Source organism: Falco punctatus (assembly GCF_963210335.1).
Source record: "Falco punctatus genome assembly, chromosome: 4".
NCBI classification, from domain to species: domain Eukaryota; kingdom Metazoa; phylum Chordata; class Aves; order Falconiformes; family Falconidae; genus Falco; species Falco punctatus.
The window spans coordinates 59,250,677-59,268,685 of NC_137583.1; the positions used below are offsets into that span (position 1 = coordinate 59,250,677).

At 43.4% G+C, this 18,009-nt stretch overlaps 1 protein-coding gene across 4 annotated transcripts in view; it reads left to right on the plus strand.

Moving 5' to 3' along the window:
* DPP6 (dipeptidyl peptidase like 6) overlaps positions 1–18,009 on the plus strand; it is a 571,473-nt gene that overhangs the window by 293,184 nt on the left and 260,280 nt on the right. Inside the window, exon 1 of one of the 4 annotated variants that reach the window (XM_080383698.1) lies at positions 1–14,246. This exon is cut by the window's left edge and continues 33,033 nt beyond it. The exons of the other annotated variants lie outside the window; for them this stretch is intronic. Coding sequence (XP_080239824.1) covers positions 14,190–14,246 — 57 coding nt within the window. The 5' untranslated portion in view covers positions 1–14,189. The remainder of the gene's footprint in view (positions 14,247–18,009) is intronic. 4 annotated transcript variants of the gene reach the window in all.

An 18,009-nucleotide genomic window follows, 5' to 3' on the forward strand; every position in this document is an offset into this window, starting at 1 on the left:
CTTTGTGTAAATGTCAGTGGCCAAAGAGTCGAGTTGAAAATAACATTAAATAATTACTGTGAAATTAAAGGACTATTTTCAAGTTGTAATCGAGTTTGATGCATCTTGATTATGTTATTGGTAGCAGTTCATGGCTCATCCAATGTTATTACTGTAGAATCGATGTTTTCATTTAATGTTTTCTGGATCATTGTAATCTTCTGTGGTACTTAATTGAATAAAACACAAGATTCACTTGGAATAGATGCAGATGCAAAGTACTAAATTTCTCAGAGGAAGAATGTTTTCACTTTGTTTAACCCAAAGCATACGTTTATTTGCAAATGTAATTGATACTGCCTTGAAGAGCATTCCTAGAGTACATTAAACAGGACAGCCATAACAACAGTATTAGATTTATGGCAGATGAGTGTAAATAGTGCAATATTAGCTGTAATGGATCCTGGACTGTAAATAAGCCATCACGTCCCACTATGTATGGATCAGGAGTCTTATTCATGAATGACTCTTTAGATGTGCATTGTGCAAAAGGAAAAAAAAGCCCTGTACTTTGAATTACCTCCTGATACCTAACACAGAGCTGTATGTTTCTGTACCTCTGAGCTTGCAGGGTAAAGCCCAGGTCCCGGCCCCCAGCAAGGCTGCGGTCTTGGTGTCCAAGCCCAGCGCTGCAAGTGGAAACGCAATGTTGAGTTCAGCGGAGGCTGCATCAAACCTCAGCTGCCAATGGAGGGCTGGCAGAGGCTGGGAACCTGGGCAGGGGACTGCACCTTTTAAATCCTTGCTCAACCCAAATGGCGGTGTAACATCAATGGAAGCTACTGAATGCTGACGTGAACCATTCAAGCTTTTTGTTATCTAGGAAGGGCGCTTTGAAACAGTCTATGAAAGGATGAGGAGAGATGCAAGGCTGCACGCACAGAAAGAGTCTTTTAACAGGGTGCCTCAGAAGTGAGTACTGGAAAAAGAAATGTCTGTCCTATGTGGGCAGAGAAACTCACTAATAGTAAAAATGGTCTCTTTAGGAATAGACAGCAGCATGCTGGGCAGATGGCAGGCAGAATGTTCTTCTTGGGACTGTAAGTTATTTTCAGCAGGGTCTCTTCTTTTGGAAACGGCTCTAACCCATAGCACAGGGAACCCTGGGCTGTGCAGCTCTTGGGTGCTGCTGTAATACAAATAATTAAAACAAAAAAAATTATTTTTTTATTTAGTATCATTACAATTAATTCCTAATATGTTGACTAGATTGATTGCATGCAACTATACTACAAGACTACTTTATGAATAGATGCTTTCGGGTTTTGACTTCAGCACAAAAAATGGATTTTCATTTATACTGTGTCTGCATTGCACTTCTCTGACTGTAAAGAGGCTTTAAAATTGATGTGCATTGCACTTACAGCCACTTATAGCCACTTTGCAGAGCCAGAGTAATGTCAAGGAGCTTTAGTGCCTGGGAGAAGAAGATGCATAGGATTTTGCCAGGATGGAAGCTCTATCAACCTTTAAAAGCAATCAAGTATCTTTGATTATAAAAATTTAAACCTCATTTACAGTCCAAAATCTGATGAATATACTTAAGTTTCTGTCTCCCAGAAAAGAATTTGTCCCAGGTAAACTAAGTGCCCCATTTTCCATATGGAAGAAAGTCAAAGGTGAAGAGGCATTCTGGTACCATGCTCCACAACACAGTGGGGGCTCTACTGGTTCAGCAGATGTCTACGTGTATCATAAGGGTTTATTCTAACATTCTGTGTTTGTGTTAACCTCTGTTAATATGCCATACTCTTATTGGGGAGAAAATTAAATCTTTAAAAAAGGTTTCTCTAAGGGGACTGCTTGAATCCTCTAAGTGTGTTGCTAAGGAATATATCAGTACCAAAGAAAATGATACTGCAGAGTTTATTTGGCAATGAGATAGAAAAGAGTCGATTTGTATTACTATTCATACCATCCTAACAGGCCAGTTGATAAAAAAAGCATTAAAATGCAACGCTGGATGGATTATAAATGAATATTTGTTTACCTTCTACTACTACCACATAGGTAAACCAACAGTCTCAGCCTAGTACCTAGCTGGTAAGATGAGCTAATGAATCAGGTGTACGTCATTCTGCTGCCAATACTATTTGAAGTGAAATCAGTTTTAATAAAGTACCAAATGAAAGCATCCTTTCAAGAGTGTAAATGACTGTGCTGCTATTTTTGTAATTTTAATCACATGCAGCCTGTCTCTGTCATCTATGAAGGGGAAAAAAGCATTGAAAATAGATTAATCTGTTTTGGAAAGCTTGTCTCTTGACTTCATTTCTGGACATAATTAAAAGACTGGTCTGTTGGTTAGAATTTTCCCATTTACTTTGACTTTTCTTTGACTACTGGAAGGGGAAAAGGGATCAGGGGAAGTACTGCTGAAGAACCCTGTCAGTTAAAGCTTTGTACAATACTTTTCCTTTCATGCTGAGCTCAGATTTACTGGCAAGCATGAATGTGTATACTTTTCCCATCAATCTATTATGCCTTCTCCTTGTATTAATCCTTTCAGAGTAGTTGTTGCTTGTTCTGATATCACCAAACTACAACATGAAGTGAAAAGTAGTTTAAACAACTATGAAGTGCTCTGGATTGCTTTATAAAGCGGATGGAATTGATTTTTTTTCCCCCCGCTGGCCAACCTCTATTTCCAGTATTCCAGGCTCTTGTGGCTTAAGCCTCTAAATATCCCATTCTGCAGCCACTTCCCACACCAGCAGAAGCTCAATCTATAGAGGAGAACAATAGAAATTAAAAGACTGTTGATTCTGTGAATAAATATGAGCCCCAAGCTGCCTCATTATCCCTGGAAAACATGTCCAAATGACTGTCTTTGGGTAGTACTTGCAATAACAGGCTGATATTGTTCCCTGATGTGACAAAATCTGCCCCTTCTTGTTTTATACGGTCTGATTTGCTCAGCAGAGCATGCAGTGATGGGTGTTGCAACTTTTTCCCAACGTGAGTTCATGGAGGAAGGTGATGCTCTGTGAGCTTTCCAAATGCAGCACGCTGCAGTGCGGATACTTCACAGGCAGAGCTGGGCGATGACCCCGGGGCGTTTCAGAACTCGTTGTTTAAGGGAAAGCGTCATCTGAGGACGTGGTATCGATCGGCTGTTGCCTCCTACTGCTGACATTTAGCCAATGGGGTTTAGGTCCTTCTGCATCTCTTGTAACTAGGCCCTAGGCTGGGGTAACAGAAAGCTTGGCTGACAGCTGGAAGCAGGAGTGGGCTCAGCTTTTGTCTCTTTGCTGTTGTACTACAGCATGTATAGACAATCACGTGCCACTTGTATCGGTGATGTACACGTGATGTGATTTTTTATATGATGGGCATACTGCATATAGAATCATAGTATCATTTAGGTTGGAAAAGACCTTTAAGATCACCAAGTCCAGCTGTTAACTCAGGACTGCCATGTAATTACATGCAATTTGAGAGTTATATGAGACATGTATTAGTTATGTGTGACAGCCATATAGTTCTGTCTGGTACTTTATCACACTCAAGCTCAAATTTCATACTCGCCTGGTTTCCTAAGGGACACATGTTTTGGCGGAAAAATACACATTCTCGCATAGCTTTTTTTTTTTTTTTAGCTCCTAGGATTTGTAGGAGTTGCTTAGCAATGTTATGGCACTATCTATTAGTCTCCAGATATCTCAAATTCCCATCCTTGTGCTATTTTCTAAACTAAGGGAAATCACAGATTATTTTTTTTTTTTTAATGGAATGATTCAGACACATGCTCATTTATTCAGCTGTAGGCTACTTGGAAATGTTTGTGTCATTATTTCTTCTTTGTCTTCAGAATACGGTAAAATGAAAAGGTCACAGATATCGTATCAAACAATAATACGGTGAAAGCTGTTACTGGAGACAAACTCATTATAGTGAGTGCTATAGAAAGGATGTGTTTGTTGATTTGGGTTGTGTGGTGGAAGGTATGATTGAGTATATCACAGTAAGCGTCTGGGCAATGTTTTGGCGTGGCTGTAATGTATTTTATTCATTTTCACAAACAAGAATGAAGCTCTGCAAATTGCAGTGGGACGGTCTCAAAGTCATATTGAGTCACTATGTGTTAAGCAGTCTTCAGTCCCTTACTGAATGCTGCGCACTACTCCTGAGACCCTACAGCAGCACTTAGACATCCAGGGCAATTACATGTACCCAGATCACTGCCACTCTACTGCTTCACCCTTCCTCTGCCTGGCTGTTAGACCTCAAAGGAACAAACATATCAGATGCAAAGACACCGGGAGTAGTCTTGAACCCTGGCAAGAGAATTTTATGCTCCCTGTACCTTTTGGCCATCCCACCTCTGCTGCTGTTGCTTTTGTGCTGCTGGCAATTGCAGCCTTTTAAAGCCTTGTTCTCGCTTCCAGTACTGACAGGTGGGGACAAAGTTGAGGCACTCTTTGTAATTTCAAGTAGAGATGTGAGGGCTTTCACACTGCCTCTGCTAGCCACACATCAGGTGCTGTGCAAGCTGCCCTTGCTCCATCTCTGCCTGAGTGACCAAGGTGGCCTTGCTCAATACCTGCTATGTCTCTGTAGTTAATGAACTTTATAATGCTAAGTAAAGGATCTCTTATCCCCTTTTAGAGGTCTTATGGTGTGCTCAGATCCCTAATGTTCTCCAGGAGATCTCAGTAAGATGTGTAGGATATAGAACTCTTACGCATCCCTTCGGCATCAATTCTTTTGTGTTACAAGCAGATCAAATAAATGGATGGCAACAGGACCTTGCTGCTACATTAATTAAATTACTTATGCTATTTAAGTTTGTATTCTGGCAGCTATGTATTTTATATGTTAGCACATCATGCAGTAAGTTTTCCACTTTCTTTATTGTGTTGTCTGGTTTCAGGTGAGTTGGGGACCTGGTTTCAATTCAACAGAGGAGTACCCCACTGAGGCAGCTAAAACAAAGCCATAGTGCTAGCCTGCTTTCGAAGAACACCTCTCATTCGCTGAAAACAAAACCTCTCAAAGGTGCTCCAAGTGGCATATCAAGACTGCCGGTCAATTTTTAAAAATTAGAGCAAGTCATTGTTCTGGTTTCTGTTTGCTTCATCGCAAGGAAAGCAGACTATTGAGGCTGTACTAGTAAGAAGTCTGTTTATCCCCTTCTTTCTCTTTTTTAATGGACACATACCATTACCTCTGTGTTAGGGATTCCGGGTAGGCTTTTCCAGTTGGCCCATTTTCCATAAATAGCATTTCCACTAGAGGGCATTCAAAATACTGGTGACAAGTTTTAGCTGTCCTCTGCTTTGGGCCATGGACTGTGGAAGACCCCAGCCCAGAGAGGTGGATGCTGAGGAGGTGCTGAGGCACAGAGAGTGGGCAAAGTGACATGTATCTGTGCACCATATGTTTCATCCAGCTAGGGAAGTAGAATAATGCCTCAGTGTTGTTTTCTGCCTCTTCCTTATACCTTCAAAGACTTGAGTACAGGAATCTGAAAATATTTTGGGGTTGCCTTCTCCAAAAATAAAGTAATGAAGCGGGCAGGAAGGGCCTTGAATCCTTTTGTGCCTCTTTTAGAGAAGACAAGCATCCGCAGTGTTTTCATTATTGAGACTCCTGAAAAGGCTGTTTTGGCTGGTGGAAAGGCTTATCTACCATGGAGCTAGTAGGAATGCAGCAACCTGTATTTACCATAACAAATCTCACTTGAAGAGATCTAGAAACACTTGAGAAAAAAACCACGAGTATACAAACGCTTGCAGCCATCACGTCACTCAGCAGTCACTGAGGGCGGTGACCACCACAAGCCACCCAACTCCAGTAAGCATTTTGCGGAGACAGTAAACTCCAGTGCAAATCCCAGTGCAGGTGGCAGAGCTGACACCCGTCTTGGTGTTTGTTGCTTGGGGACGTTTTTGAAAGTTATCACGAGGCTCATGGTGTTCAGTGGCTCACCACCGCTTATCAGGGTCGCATGGTCCCACCCTTTGCTAGAGGTGGTAGCAGTCCCGAGGAGATCCTCTGCACTGTGTAAAGCTGGGCTCAGCCCTGCCCTGCCTACAGGATCCAGTGCAGCCACCTGTCAGGTTATACATTCCGAAACTGAGGACGTTTGATCCTTATGCCTGCATCACTTGTGAGATCTCGTCAGTTGTGGTGGTATAACTTCCGTCTAAATGTGCCAGCTTTAAGATGAGTGTATATTATATGCACCTATTTAATAGTGACAGTATTTTGCATAACCTCACTATTGAAAGTGTATGGGTCGTGTTATAAGTTCAAGTACTTTTTTTCTTTTTTTTTTTTTTTTTGGTTAAAGCTAATATAAAAGTAAATGAAAAATAACAACCATTGCAATGAAAAGTGTACTTCATAAAACAAATGCTTAAAAAGCCACTTGCTCCAGCTGTGGCTTTTATGTACGAGGATCTCTCAGGCAATTGTATGTGCTTACATAAGAAGTCTTTCACAGCATTTACATTTAAACCAGTCATCATCTTATATGCAGATCATTTATTTGTCCTATAAATCACTGTTGCAGCTAAAAATGAAGATGAGGCTCTCCCTTTCCCAAGCAGTAGGCTGCTAAATAGCCTCACATGTTTGCAGCTGTTATGAAGGTGGGATTCTGTGTTTGACAGTGATTGGGGGTGTGGGGGTGTGTATGTTTTGTTATCTCTGTTTTCTCATCACTGGTGTTCTCTTTTACATTTTCTGACCTGGATAGTTGAGTTACAAAATATGTATTATGGCTATTCTGTAAAACATTGTATTTAAATAAAGGGGTGGGGGTAGGGGGGAAGTAGGGAGCAAAGAAATAAATCCTTCCAACAGTTAAAAATGAGGAAGGAATTCAGCTACCTAGAAATAATCAGAGAAGGGAGGAAATGTCAGTGAAGATTGATCCCAAAGATTGCAGGGAGCAGAAATACTAAGCCAGACTGTGAAGAGGCAAACTTTGAAAAAACAATTTGGAGATGATTCACAGCTGGCACTGAAGTTGGGGCCTCAGAAGTCTCTCTCACACAGATAAACAAGCGAGAAAGAGGCATCTGTTGCATTACAGCTGCCAAGGTCACACCAGCAGGAACAGGCAGAGGGGAAGAAAAAAGCCAACGGTACGGTCCGTGTTCCTTGCAGGGATAACACAGTGCCAAAGAACTATTGCACTGCTAATCATGTGCCTTTGAGACCGGAATGATGTATTAAAATATATATGCTGCCTCAAAAAATAACCCCACAGTGGATCTAAAGTAATGTTTTTGAAAATATATAATCCACTTAAATAGGAAAGTCTGACTATGAGTACACATGCTTGATCTTTAGGGTAAGCAAACCAAAGTGGATACATAATCCAGAAGTGAGAAGGGCACAAGTACCTGCTGTGTTCCCCAGAGTCATGCTCCAATTTAGGCAGGAAAGTGCTATGCAAAATATCTCTAGCTGCGCATGAGCGAGCAGACTTCACAGCTTGCATCCCACGGCTGTCTTATTTGTTTACCATGAACTGTGGGGTCCTGGATCTTGAAACAGCAGCAAGAAACAGGAAGTGGCAGAATATAGTGCTTCATATAAAACTTTTATAATCACTTTAAACAACCTTCTCAGGCTCAAGTTGAAAAAAAAAAAAAAAAAGCAACTTAGTGATGCTTCAGTAATGCACAAATAGTAGCTACACCATGAGAGAGTTATGCAGAGCCACAAGTCATTCTTGCAATGCCCATTGTCTCCTCTGCTGCACGTACCTGCTGTCTCAGACAGCAGTTCTCAAGCTTGTAGGAATATTTTGAAGTGTATCCCCTGTAGGAACAGATATTCATGCAAATAACTAATTAATAGCATTGACTAAATAAACTGGATTTGATCTGTTAAATGAAAATACCACTCCAAATTGCTTTCTTAATGATCTTGGTCATGGGCAATGGAAATGTGTTATATTTTTATCTGTAACTATATTCATAATCTATTATTGCCTCTAGCATGTTCACAGAACCTTTGAAATCTGGAAAATCATCTGAGTGGATCCCCAAGCCACAGAGGTCCTCAATGGAGCCTCTGAAAATTTGTCTGGACATAGAGATTCCCTCGTGACTAACCCTGGGCAGAACCAATATGTTGGAGACAGCTGGAGAGGGGCAAAAGTAGCAGGGCTGGTGCGAGATAAAGCTAGCTAATACGTATCCTTAAAGGCCAAAGCTTTTCCCCCCTTTATAATAAAACTGTTTCTGTGATAGCCTTTGACAAGCTGAGAAGTCTTGCCAAAGATAGGGATTAATTTGGAACAACAATGAGTGTTCTTGTGGTCTTCTAATAGAAGCAAGGTTGAGAAGCAGTGCTGGGGATGCTGTGTAAGCAACAGAGATGCTCTGCAGCCTCTGTAGGAGTAGGGCTGGTATCAGCTGATCTACCATCCAAGTGTTTCCAATTCCCAATTCCAACTGGGGTCATTGCTGTGCAATAATGTGATATTACTGTTGTCACATTCTTGGAGAAGGGCAGGGCACAAACCGTGCTTTCAGAACAAAACAAAATTAAATTCTCCCTCTCCAAAGCTTATTCAGATGAACACAGAACAGAAATCTCCAGAATGAACAGCCAGGATGTCTGGCTGCCTCTGCAGCATCTAAAAGCATAAACTCCTGTAATGAGAGTTTTTAAGCATGCAGCCCTCGTGGTTTTACAGCAATCTGTTCTGCTCTGGCATCTCCTGTATGAGGAGCGCTTGACCTCTAGAAGGATCTGCAGTGGAGGAGCACAGATCCCTCTGACTTGTGGCATCTGGGCCATAGAGGTGCAGCATGAAGAAGAGCTTTGCCATTGCTTTTTGTGTGGATGAGATGTTGGCACAGGGACTCAGGAGAGCGAATTGGTCACCGGCATGCCTTGGCACATCTGAAGGACCATGATGGTGCCGTGGACAGCCTGCTTTGTACAGTTCCCTCCTGTTCCTCTTCAAAATTTTCTAGGAAAGCTGGAATAGTGGGGCTATAGGGCAGTTGCAAATGTATTAAATCAGACTTGGAGATTTAATGGATTTAACTTTTGGGAAGTATGCCACTCTTCTTAGAATAGCATGGGTCAGGTAGACCTTTTTCTCAGATAGTTGCTAGAGGAGCTGCCAGCCTTGTGTGCCCACCCTGCTGTCTCCATCTTGGAAAGCAGCCCAGTGTATACGAAGCACTGTTGCCCTTGCATCCTGTGGGCCTGTTTGATCCAAGCTACGTCAGTCACCTTTCAAATGACTGAATGCTGAAATCCATGGCTACAACGTTTTTACAGGCTCATCTCACCTTTCTTATAGTGGATGTCTGTGCTGGCAGAGACAGCACGGGATCATAACTCTTCCTGAGTTACCTTACTAACATCTACTACCTCCATAACGCTGCATCCTAAAAAACCTGTAGCCCTTAGGACTTTTCCTTTGTAACCTACCTGTGAGCAGGTTTTTCAGCTGTCATAGCTTGCCAGAGTACATGCTTTCCTGGGCCGTGTGTCCTCCCTGAACGCAGCAAACCAGCCAAACCAATGGGAACTGTAGGGAGTGTGAAGCTCCGAGGGACTGGCTGTACAAGCAGAGATTGTGTGGTGTGTTCTGCTGGAGGTAGCACATTACCACATCCCAGTTACTAATGGTTTAGACCCATTAAAATTTCAGATATGTAGCTGCCCTTTACCTGGAGAAGGGAGAACATCAGCAGACTCTGCAAAGGTAGAGTTAATGAAGCAGAATTCATTTCTACCCAGTCTGCCCACTGGTTTCAACTTCCTTGATGTGGTAATGAAGGGGGACTAAATAGCCCAGTGTGGCAGAGCCAGAACCCCAGGTTTCAAAGGAGCAGAAGGGTTCTGCATCCACTGCTGCTGCAGACTAATTACTGCCCTTGCATAGTCTATACTCCATTGAACAGATGCGTGCAGCTGGAGGGCTCCCTGTGAGCACAGCCTGCCGTTGGATCTGGCAGAGGGAATGCGAATGCTTCGCACTGACTTCTGAGAGCCCACTGCTGCTTCCCATGAAGGGACTGCCCTGCATCCGCAGACAGCAGAGACCTCTATCTACCTGAAGGGGTGGAATCAAGGATGGTCTTAGCACACTGATCAACTTAAAAATGTTGGGAGCAATAACCGCTTCTTTCCCTGGCATGCGTTGAGGTAATATGTGCTCATAAACAATGGTTGTTGTGCTTTAGTTCCTAAGAGTTCATAGGTCTTCATGGCAACGACTTTTGAAGTTTTTAATCCACCTAATCTTCCAGAGCCATTGCAGCGTCATTTTCCATTTGCAACGTGCAAGGTTTGCAATGATCTTTGAGAGTGAGGGAGCTTTGTGCTGGTGGTAGAGATGCTCTCCAATAACTGCAATTAGTGTTTTGAGAATGATTCCAGACCACAATCCTGTTCCTGCCAGTCTCAGGAGAATGAAACACTTCCCTTCTAACAGGAAAGGCTCTAGGACATGTGTGACTAATTTGTTACAAGGTAATTAAAATTTATCTTACTGCAGTGCTGCATGATTTTGTTGAAACAAGCACTCTGGGTGAAGATGAGTTGAGAAGCTGGGAACAGTTCCTTTCACCTGTCACTGATTTCTCTCCCGATGGGAGGGAAATGACTGTCTGTCCTGCCATGGTGCTGGGGGAGCTAATTGCTGTCAGCTGTGGGGATGCCATTCACATGGCTGTAGTTGGCACTTTGAACATGCATCTTGGTTAACAGGGAGAGCTGTCTGTGCTCATAGCAGTGCTCCTGAGCTGTCCCAGTGGTGGTATGGTGTGGACTACATGGAGTAATGGAGGATGATCATGACGGGAGTGCAGCTCATATAACAAGGAGCAAGCCTGGAGGTAGACCCTTCACATAGGCCAGGCAGCTCTTGAAGACAAACCTGTTGCAAATGATGGGTGGTAGGGGATGAACCCTGATGCATCTTCAAACCTGGCAGGGAGGAAACATGTGTTCCCTATATTCCTGTGATCAGCTGGGGTGTTGTGGGGTGGGATGGATGGGAAGGTCATATTTCTAGGGTTCTTATCTGCCAGTGCTTCCTACAATGCCCTAAATGGGACTGTCTGTGTAAATCCTGCCTGGGCAGCTGCTAGGGTTGGTAGATAACTGATTATTGTCCTGTGATATGGATGTATTAATCTTTCATAAGCGATGACTCAGCTAAGCAGTTAAGTTGGTACCCTAAAACAGCACAGAGGTCAGGATGGATGGCCTCAGCCCTGCTAATATGCGAGCAGATTATTCTGTGTTGGTTAGTAATGACTATTTCTGATACGGCAATGGCCACTGCTTCTTCCTCTAGCATCTCCCCAGGAGATGCTTGGTAACCTCTGAACCCCTTTGATCAAGGAAGGATGGTGGCAGAGAGCTGGAAAACATGACCATCCCTTGCTTGCATGTCTTCCTGGCAGTGAGCAGCCACTTAGGGCCATCTGAGGGGATGAAACCCCCTGCACAGGTCAGGTGTGACAGAGAGGTACTGCCAGGCAGAGAGATCAAGGCATTTCAATAACACTGGGGTAGCTGTGCCAAAATGTTGGCAGGTGCAACAAGAACAGTAATGCACCTGTGTAATGAGGCTAAGCCATAGGTGTTTGCATAACTAACTGCTGGACTAGTTAGCACAATCAACTTCTTATGTGTCCAACAACAAGCTTAGTGAGAAAAATCTACATTGTAAGGAAAAGTGGCCATTTCCTGAAAACTAGTGAAAACTGTGTGTCTTAAATTGTTAACTGTGAAAGAACTGAATACACATGGAGAGAGCATGTGAGAGTAAATAGACAGGTACAAATATATTTATTTTCAATAATAGTGAAGTCCAGTGATTGCCCGCCTACTGAGGGGTCAGGGACACAGTGTATGGTTTGTGTTCTGAAAGGGTTCTGTTTTGCAGAAATTTCCAGGATATACTGTAAGGAAGTATAAAACCCACAAGATACAGTTTTATTTTGTTTGAATTCCTCTTGGAAAGAAAAACAGCAAAGGTGTGGATTAAAGCAAACCTTCATTACTACCCACAACAGGTAGAAAAATAGACCAAGCCAATTGTAAAATTCAAACTGATCCACTTATATAAGACCTTGAAAGCAATTCTGCTCTGATGGCTGGGGAAAAATGTATGAGCAAGAATAACCTCACTATAAACATATACAAAATATTGGGACTAAAACTATTGGGACTAAAGAGATGAAATTGCAATGTAAGCTAGGACTATGTCATAGTATGACCCAGCAAGAGGTTGATACAGGCTGTTAAATTTAAATGTAAATTATTGCTTCTTGTTAGAGAGGTGCTATTCACTTTTTTTTAATGAGCAGTTGCCTGGATCCTGGCGCCTGGGACCAGGCAAGGTTGTTGAGTTTCCTACCAGCACAATTCTGTGTTGCAGATCTTTTATGTTGTAGCCTCTGTGAACTGATGTAATGGTGAAAATGCAGAAATGCTTAGGAGGTGTGAGTAGTACCTAGTAGGTAATCTGTAGGAAAGCTTGGCCTGCCATTGATCGTGTCCATGAACCAAGGGTCACATTTATCCCAGGTATAAAGGAGAGGTTACCTCTAGCAGAGTTGAGTTGTGTTCCTGGTGAATGTGACCTTGTATAATTAATCTGTGCTGTAAAATTGAGGATCAAATGGAGCATAATCACTTCCTTGTCAGAAAAATGCTCTGATGTTCCCTTTCCCTAGCTGGTTATCTGCAGACTCAGTAGAGAGCCCAGTATCACGTGAGTGAGAAAACATTTAGCTTTATACAGCACTACAGCACAGGGGCAAGCTCCAGGCTTGATCCAGCCCAGTACACTGGGGAGGGGGTGAGGAGGCAAAAAGCACCAATGTGGCAGGTAGATGTTGCCTGATGTTGAGGTGAGTGAGGGCTTGCATCAGTCCTGAGCAAATACTGAGCAGCCTGCACGCTGCTCAAAGTTTTGCCCAACTATGTGAGGTCCCCTGAGGGTTACTGGAGAGCGGTTCTCGCTTTATGCCTCATGCTCAGGCACACCCCGTGTCACCCCATGCCGCCAGCAAGGTGGGCGAGCAGGCTAGGAAGGCTTGTTTTACAGCCCCATCGTGTTGGAGAGATCTCCATTATGACAGGGAGTCTGCAGGGAGCTACAGCAGCGTGGAGTGGAGCAGGCAGCACACGCTGGTGTGTCACCCTGCAACGTGACCTACATGGCAGCTGCAAGTGCGCAGGAGGCAGCCACGGTATCACAACCACAAAGGGACCCCCGTCACGTCAGGGACATGGACGGGGCCGGGGGAGGATGGGGGCATGTTTACTTTGGTGAACATGTCACCCTTTGGCTGCGAGTCAAGCAGCTCGCTGGGGAGTGCTGGTGCTTTCTGTGTCCCATCGTTGGGCACCTGCTTCCCTGGGAGCGCACACTGCATCCTCCAGGACTGCCCTGGGAGCGCGCACTGCATCCTCCAGGACTGCCCTGACCGCGGGGCAGAGGCTGCCCTTGGCACAGCTTCCCCTCATAGCCGGGAACTGCCCAGGCACTGAAACCTCTGCGAGCTGGGAGAAGACAAGAGTGTGTCTGCCAGAAACTCCGCATCCACGGGATTCCCATCGCTAGCAATGCAGGGAAGGCAGGATTTAATTCCCGAGCACAGGGTTCCTGCGGTCCCTTTCCCACGGCTGCAGGAGGGGAGATGACTGCCGAGCTCTAGCTCTGCACATCGCCAGCGAGCAGCACATTGTGCTACGAGGCGGCCGGTGCATGCGCAACTCGCGGGCTGCCGCCGTGGAGGTGGGGAGCGAGGAGGACCACATCGCTGCCTCCCGCTCCGAGCTGCCAGTTGCTCGTTGCCAAGCAGTTATCATTGTTTCTGTGACGATTGCAGAGGCTGTTGCTAATTGAAGAAGCCCCCACAGCATCCTTCTCTCTGCTCCTGCTTCTGCTTTTATTTTAGAGGCTCAAGGGGGAAGACAGCTAGACTAGTGCTTTTTTACATTGCATTTTTATTTATTTCTTTTTGTGGGGGTGGGAATTTTCTCAGCTGGTGATTAAGTGATGGACTAGTTACTCATCCTTATCCCTGTAGTCTTTGTGTGTGTGTGTGTGCGTGTATGTCTGAAAACACACGGACAAGCTTACACACACACACACACACACACTGTAAAATCCTGTTTGCCACTGCAGTGGGCACAAATAGGTGAGCATGACTACAGCCAAGGAGCAAAATGCATCAGGGAAACAAGCCCAACAACAAGAACAGGTAATGCTTATTTTCCTCAATTTCAAACAAATACAGTTTTGCATTGTATAGCTCTATGTTTCTTGTATGATTTTTTTTTTCCTTGAATCTTCTTGGTGTGCATTCCTAAAATTGTCAACTGAGTCACCAGCCAGTGGCAGGAGGAAAGTACTGTGTGGCTGGGTTCAAGGTCTGCTTTCTCGGTGTTGTGGAGGCTGGCAGGGGGAAGCTGAAACTGTGCTATTTTTAACAGCCTGTACCTCTTGCTGAAGGCTATAGAGGTTTGTTCTGTAACTTGTTCCTTACGTGTGTGTGGGGCAGGATGCTGGGACGGAGGCCCCTTCTTGCTGGAGGAAGGGGGTAAGGCTTTTTAACAGCCCCTCTGCAGATGGATGTAAAACTGCAAAAGTGGGGTTTAGCTTCTTTGTCGTGCACTTTCAGGGATATTTTTTTTTTTTATCTGTCATTTTCTTAGAGGGACACTTCAGAGTATAGCGTGTGCTCAGGCTGTGCGTGTGCAAGTGATGGGGGGGCAGGAGGGGGGCAAAAAGCAGCTGTAAGTAGGTATAACTCCCGTTGACTTTGGGGAAAATTGCAGTGCTTACACCATATCTGAACTTGACTCATTTATTTCTCTTGGTAGCTGCTTTATGTGTTTCTGTAGAGGCAGAAAGTTAAAGACTTAATTTCCCCTGTCATGCCAGTTTTCTAGAGGGTATTTCTGTCTGACTGCACTTACCAGGACAGGATGAAGTCAAAACTTTCCCTGTCAAAAAAAAGCAGCGGGTGGCAGAAAAAGAGGACAGATCATCAGCTGTAAAGGATAGGCATAGTTAGGAAGTGATGGCATAAGGGAAAGTCTGGGTAGGATCTCTGAGCTCCAGCTGAGGACGGCAAAGGTTCCTGGGCTCCTGGTGCACCGGCAGATCAGCAGCTCCATCCTCACCGGCACCCGCTTGCCCTCCCCGTGCTCAGCCCCGTGCCTGGGGGGACCGCGGCGGAGCCCGTACGCTCCAGTTCTTCAATTTTCGTCGTCTCCTTAAGACATTGGAAGTTCACCGCTTTAATCTTCGGTTAGGACAACACGGGAGGATAATTTAAACAGATCTCTCAGGGCACAAATTAATTCTTAAATTAGTTCTTCCTGGCTTGATAGGCTGAGTGCCTCGCACATTGTTTTTCTTTTTTTTTTTTTATCTTTTTTTTTTTCCTCTTTGTGCTTTATTTTAGAGAACTGGGGAAGGGAAAAGCATGGAAAGACATGAGGCACCACAAGTAGCATCATATGATCAGCGTTTTCTGGGTGACATTTTACTAATGGCCAAAAGAGGCTCAATGGTTCAGTGAAAACAAGAAAACAACTTTCATACTGAGAGTAAAGAAACGAAACTGCGTCTTCATCTAACCTTACATCTGTCAGGCTCCTCTGTCTGTTGCTTTTAGAATGTGCATTTTTGTCACTGTTTGCTGCAGATTAAAATCAGTCTCGCTGTGTTTCTGGGAGGCAGGGGTGTGTAAGTGCCGTTTCTGAACAAAGAGAGCTGTGGGGCTGTCCCCTCCTCCTCCGTAAAGCTGTGTAAAAGTGTTGGGGGTTGTAAGTCAAGAAGTGTAAGTCAGCTGCCTTTTATAAAGGAGCAGTGGTTTTGTTTCAGGTAGTGTTACCTGCCTAATGCCATTTTGCTAGTGGTATGCCATGTCTTTGCTACTTCGCTCTTCACATATGAAGTATAAAATGCCCAAAATAGGTCTTTGGTATTATACAGTCTTGATTGAATATATTCTGTGACTGATTGAGTTGCAATTATACCCATATGGTATGCCTAAATATTCTGAAAGTACATGCTCTCTCAGCTCTGCTCTAGTGTGAGCATGAAATAGAAATATCAAGCATATATAAATATCAATGATATCGATGAATATTAACGTTTGAGTCTGTAAGCATCTTTGCTCACTCCCATAATTTCTGGTTGTTTGTTTTCACAATACATTATTAGTCAAATGGCTTGGCACTGGGGGGTTGAATCCAATCTGTGTCCATTGATTTGAGTGCACTTTTATCTTCCAACACCAAAACCAGATCTAAAGCCTTATTTTATTTCAAACAGTTCATAACTGAAAAAGGGGTCTATCCAAATTCTACTTCCAGCTGAAATTCTATTTCCAGGCTTGAGCATAACAAGAATTCCTGAGATATTTTTTTTCTTGCTTAAAACTGATCAAGAAACTGGAAATTGTAGCTGGGAGAATATTGAAGGCAAAGTGCTAGTCTGTCTTTAGAGGGACTGAGTTTTTTCTCAGAAGCAGCGGCTGCTGTCATAAGAGATTGTGACCATCCTTTTTCAGTATTCCTTGCTGTGGCATTCACTGCATCCAGACACATGCAAGTGACACAGTTGGCTTAAGTCTATGCTGTGTCCTTCCATGCTAACCCAAACAGGTGCTGGGCACAAAAAGATACTGCAGGAACAGAGCGGGGAAAGTTTGAAAATGTCTGCAGAAGCTTTGTAGGCATAAATTTAAAAATCTAATTCAGACCCATGTGCCTATATGCAAATAAAGTTCTGTCTTGAGATTTGCAAAAATTATAATAATTAGAAAATGATTGGGACGTGGAGATAAGCAATGCACTGCCTTACCTGCTTGAAGCCAGGTAATTAACATCTCTTTCTTCCCTTTGTTAATTAAAAATGTTTCAATACGGTTTCTTTCTGATAAGCAATGTTGCTCACCTCCATGCCAGTTAAATTATTCAGAATTTTAATCATTTATCTCCTTGCTTATCTGTTTCCTGGGTCTGAACTTTAAGTCTTTTGGGCATCATGTGCAGAAAACATTCTGTAAGTGATATGTAATACCGTCTCTTACTGTCACGTTGTGATTGCTTGATCAAGATGTAAGTTGAATGTGGTTGCCTCTGTAGGCGTAGGTGCTTTTGACACAGCTATGGTTTCTTGTTCAGATGGCTGGAGCTGGATGCCGTGCAGTGTACGGTGATTACAGTTGGCTTTCAGCTAGACCCCGTGCTCAGAAGTCTGTAGAAAAGCAGCAGCCACTAATAGACTTGGGATCTGGCTCAAGAGGACGAGTGAATCTTGTTCTCTGTCTTGGGGATTGTTAGCTGGATGTGTGAATATACCATTAAAACCACTTTTCCATTAAAAAAAAAAAAAAAAAAAAAAAAAAGGAGAAGAAAATAGCAACAACAGGTCAAGTGCTGGGTCAATGTGCTTTCGTAATTTACTTTGACTGAAGATCCTTGTGTTTTAACATAAGCCTGTAAATTTGTTATCTTAGTTTAGCCCAGTTCTTGTTACTTTTAATGGCCTCTGGGAATGCAAATAGCTCTACAGTCATACATAAAAATGAGGAGGCTGAGTTTTTTTATGAAAATGTGGTAATAGGCATAATGCTAAAATGAGACTTTTAAGTATTTTTAAAAATGAGTCAGCATATCAAGGATAACAGAATCACAGATTCTCAAAGAACACCTTTTATAAAACATACTTAAAGAGTTGATTGGTTAATTGGGTACTTGAACACTCAGAATAAATGATTTTTCCCATTTCTTTTTCTGTATAGAAAACTATCATGGACTTGCAGGGAGCGAGATCCTGCTCTGAAATGTGCACATGTCCTAGACAAGGTTGTTAATGATTGTTTGCATGCAGGTCCATGCAAAAGATCAAAAATTAAGTAAGAAGGAAAAATAGCTTGAGGGCTGCCTTTTATTGAAGTGGGGTCCATGGAGGAGTGGAGTCAGATCAATAGAACAGTTCTGCCTATT